Source organism: Mandrillus leucophaeus, unplaced genomic scaffold, assembly GCF_000951045.1.
Source record: "Mandrillus leucophaeus isolate KB7577 unplaced genomic scaffold, Mleu.le_1.0 Scaffold6, whole genome shotgun sequence".
Taxonomy (NCBI): Eukaryota; Metazoa; Chordata; class Mammalia; order Primates; family Cercopithecidae; genus Mandrillus; species Mandrillus leucophaeus.
The window spans coordinates 2,260,626-2,265,303 of NW_012106474.1; the positions used below are offsets into that span (position 1 = coordinate 2,260,626).

The 4,678-nt window shown below is 48.5% G+C and overlaps 1 protein-coding gene across 1 annotated transcript in view; it reads left to right on the forward strand.

Moving 5' to 3' along the window:
- Positions 1-4,678, forward strand: part of THBS2 (thrombospondin 2) — a 40,600-nt gene that overhangs the window by 33,549 nt on the left and 2,373 nt on the right. Inside the window, exons 18-20 of the mRNA XM_011999660.1 lie at positions 329-600; positions 1,269-1,366; positions 2,487-2,626. Coding sequence (XP_011855050.1) covers positions 329-600; positions 1,269-1,366; positions 2,487-2,626 — 510 coding nt within the window. The remainder of the gene's footprint in view (positions 1-328; positions 601-1,268; positions 1,367-2,486; positions 2,627-4,678) is intronic.

The window sequence follows — 4,678 nt, forward strand, 5'->3', positions numbered from 1 at the left end:
TTTTTTTTTTGAGATGGAGTCTTGCTCTTGTCGCCCAGGCTGGAGTATAGTGGTACGATCTCGGCTCACTGCAACCTTCGTTCCTGGGTTTAAGTGATTCTCCTGCCTCAGCCTCCTGAGTAGCTGGGATTACAGGTGCCCACCACCATGCCCGGCTAATTTTTGTATTTTTAGTAGAGACGAGGTTTTGCCATGACTGGTCTCAAACTCTTGACCTCAGGTGTTCTGCCCACCTCGGCCTCTCAAAGTGCTGGGATTACAGGCATGAGCCACCGCTCCCAGCCACCTGAAAGGTGTTTCTAACAAAACCTTATGGCATTGCATCCAGGTTTTGACGAGTTTGGGTCCGTGGACTTCAGTGGCACGTTCTATGTAAACACTGACCGGGATGACGACTATGCCGGCTTCGTCTTCGGGTACCAGTCAAGCAGCCGCTTCTACGTGGTGATGTGGAAGCAGGTGACGCAGACCTACTGGGAGGACCAGCCGACGCGGGCCTATGGCTACTCCGGCGTGTCCCTCAAGGTGGTGAACTCCACCACGGGGACGGGCGAGCACCTGAGGAACGCGCTGTGGCACACGGGGAACACACCGGGGCAGGTGAGGCTGGCCAGCCGGGCCCATGCATCTCGTGTGCCACTGTGGCTGAGGGGCGTTTCAGCAGGACTAGCCCAACCCCGAGACCCCAATTTTGTTTTAATCAATTTTAACTCCAGGCACAGTTATTTTAATAATTTTACTTTATTATAGACACTGTGCCTGGGGTTACAACTCAACACATTTGATTATTACCCGTTAAACACAGTTGCTAATCCCCTTACAAATTAAACCTCTTTTACCTTCCTCTGGAGAACAGGAGTGAGCACAGGACATAACGATCAGATATAATATGAAAAACATTTTTTTTTTTAATTGGAGATAGGTAGAACTGAATATCAAAACTTTAAGTATTTTGCCCAACATCCCATATCAAGGAAAGAGAAGATCCAGACATGAACCCAGGAATCTAGGGTCAGGTGCCTGGGCTCTTCAATCCAGGAATCTGAGGGTCAGGTGCCTGGGCTGTCAGCCCTGAGTCACACTCTCTGTCCATGGGCTTCAATCCACAGTAGAGATTTGGATGATAAACACATCAGAGAGAGATGGAGCACCATGAACCTTAAATGTGAACTTTCAGAGTCATGTTTTTGCTTCCTGCTTGGTGTTACGGGGCTCTGGTTAAGGTCCTGGGTGCCCATGGCACTCAAGAGTGCTGTGTTCTCCCTCAGGTGCGAACCTTATGGCACGACCCCAAGAACATTGGCTGGAAGGACTACACGGCCTACAGGTGGCACCTGACTCACAGGCCCAAGACTGGCTACATCAGGTGAGGGCAGGTCAGCGCAGCTGCATTTCTTCCAAGGGGCTTCCCATCGGACGGCACATTTGAACATTAATAGACAAATAAGCTCGAGTGAATTCTAATTTTTTGTTTTACTCTAGATTCTTCAGCATTAACTGCCTTCTCTTTTCTATCCTGCATCTCTACTAAATATTACATATTTTTAAAAAACGGTTGAAAAGGAGAACATACAATCTGCTTTGTTTTTAAAATGACTTTTGGGATGATAACCGTATTTTCTCCTAATGAATAGCCCAGGCAGGGGAGAACACCTGCAATTAGAATAACTGCATCTTTGCAGAATTAGCATGTGCTTTATTGGAGACTAGATTTGTACCTGTTTCTGATGATGTAGATGGCTGAATTTAAAACACGGTTGTATGAAGTTTTGACACGGTTAGCCCAACAGAATCTTTTCCTTTGGCTTAACAGCTTTTGTAATTGATTTTTATTGAAACAAAATGTGGTCAATTTAAAATCAAGGTATTTTCGTTTTTGTTTCTTCAAAGTTAATAAGCACCAAGATCAGGCCAGACTCTGTACAGATGCCAGGAGTGTGTGAGTCCCTGGCAATAGTGGGCAGATCTGTGTGGGTGAAGTGCAGGCTCATGGCCTGGCTGGAACGTTTCCCTAGAGGGCCTCCCATTTATTCACACTTACGCCCCATCCTCCCATTGGGGGCTTGGTGTATCTGGTCCTGCTCCCACACAGATTCCACAGTGGGGAGGAAAGTCAGTGAGCTCATGATTTTAGCACATGGTGAAGTAGGGAGAGTCCAGTGCAGCTTCCCAGGAAGTGGGAAGTTTCCTCCTCACCCCACCAAAGGCAGGGTCTCCTCTAAAGCCCTTGCCCGGGTGACTGTAAGTGAACTCACAGATTGTGACAATGGTGTGGTTGCAAGAAGGAAGGCGTGCCCTGGATCAGTGCTGCACCAGGGGTGGCTGGAGCTCCAAAGGAGAAAGCCAGCAATGCCCCCTGGGGCACTGAAGCCCTGGGCAGGGTATCCACAGCTCGTGTCGGGAGCCGACCTGCCACCACTGGTGAATGCTTCATGGAGTTCATGCTCTGTTTCTTTCCTCTTCTTCTTTTTACAAACCATTTTTAGAGTCTTAGTGCATGAAGGAAAACAGGTCATGGCAGACTCAGGACCTATCTATGACCAAACCTACGCTGGCGGGCGGCTGGGTCTATTTGTCTTCTCTCAAGAAATGGTCTATTTCTCAGACCTCAAGTACGAATGCAGAGGTGAGTGTGAGTGCTTTAGGTTAGTGGGGAAGGCATGTGGCACCCAGAAAGGGAAAGTGCACTTTTCCACTTACAAAAGCTGTACATCAGGGCAATAAACTTAATGCACGATACCACATGAGACCCCCGCACATTCCAAGCAGCCATTTCATTTGGTCAGCTTGGATTGTTGTTTGTGGTAATTGCATTTCGATGCCTCTGGTAGAACACTTTCCAATTATTTATAGGTCCCACCCATCCTCATTGTGCCATATCCTAGAGTTTCCTAGATTTCCTCCACCTTCCAGGCTCCCGACGCCATTTTAGATTGGTACCCTTGCATTAGCAATGGCAGGCAGGCAGGAAGGAAGGAAGGAAAGAAGGAAGGGGTTTCTCTATAGTTATCTCACTACAAGTATATTTGAATCAAAATATTATAGACCTGGAAGATAACTTGAATCCCATCTGCTGTAATTCCATGACTTCACGTGCACATTACCCTTCCACAGATGCGGGAAATAAGGCTCAGGCTGCTTCTCAAAAATTACACATTGAAAATCATGTGTTTGGCTGGGGGCAGTGGCTCATGCCTGTAATCCTAGCCCTTTGGGAGGCCAAGGCGGGTGGATTCCCTGAAGTCAGGAGTTCAAGACCAGTCTGGCCAACAGGGCAAAACCCTGCTGGGGTTGATTTCTCTGTTTGTTCTGTGGAAGTTTTCTTCTTATGTTAGGATGACTTCCAAGGCATCTCATTTCCTCCCATCCATCCATATCATTCATCCACCCACCCATATATCTCATCCATCCACCCATCCATCCATCCATCCATCCACCCATCCGCCCATCCATCTCATCCATTCACCCAACCATTCACCTCATCCATCCATCCATTCATTCATCCATCCACCCACCCACACACCCACCCATCTCATCCATCCATCCATACATCCACCCATCTCATCCATCCATCCATCCATCTATCCATCCATCCATCCATCTACCCATCCACCTATCCATGTAATCCATCCACCCACCCACCCACTCATCCATCTCATCCATCCATCTACCCACCCATCCACACAACCATTTCATCCACCCCCACCCACTCATTATCCCATCCATCCTTCCATCTCATCCACTCACCCACCTACTCACCCATCCATCCACCCACATATCCATCCATCTCATCCATCCATCCATCCATCCATCCATCCATCCATCCATCTCATCCATTTATCCACTCACTCATCATCCATCCATCCAGCCACCACTCATCCATCTATCTTATCCATCCATCCATCTCAGTCACCCACTCACCCACTCACTCATTCATCTCATCCATCCACCCACCCATCTATCTCATCCATCCATCCATCCATCTCATCCACCAACCCATTCATCCATCCATCCATCCACCCACCCACCCATCCATCCATCCATCTCATTCACCCACGCACCTACCTCATCCATCCATCCATCCACCTATCTCATCCATCCATGTCATCCATCCATCCATTCATCTCATCCATCTCATCCATCCATCTAGCCATCCATCCATCCATCCATCCATTCATCTCATCCATCTCATCTATCCATCCATCCAGCCATCCATCCATCCATTCATCCACCCATCCGCCCATCCATCTCATCTATTCACCCAACCATCCATCTCATCCATCCATCCACTCATTCATCCATCCACCCAACCCACACACCCATGCATCTCATCCATCCATCCATCCATCCATCCATCCATCCATCCATCCATCCATCCATTCACCCAACCACCCATCCACCTATCCATCTAATCCATCCACCCATCCACCTCATCCATCCATCCATCCACCCACTCACCCATCCACCTCATCCATCCATCCACCCACCCACCCATCCACCCATCCATTTCATCCACCCCCACCCACTCATCTATCCCATCCATCCATCCATCTCATCCACTCACCCACCCACCCATCCATCCATCCATCTCATCCACCCACCCATCTCATCCATCCATCCACCTATATCATCCATTCATCTCATCCATCCATCTGTCTCATCCATCCATCCATCCATC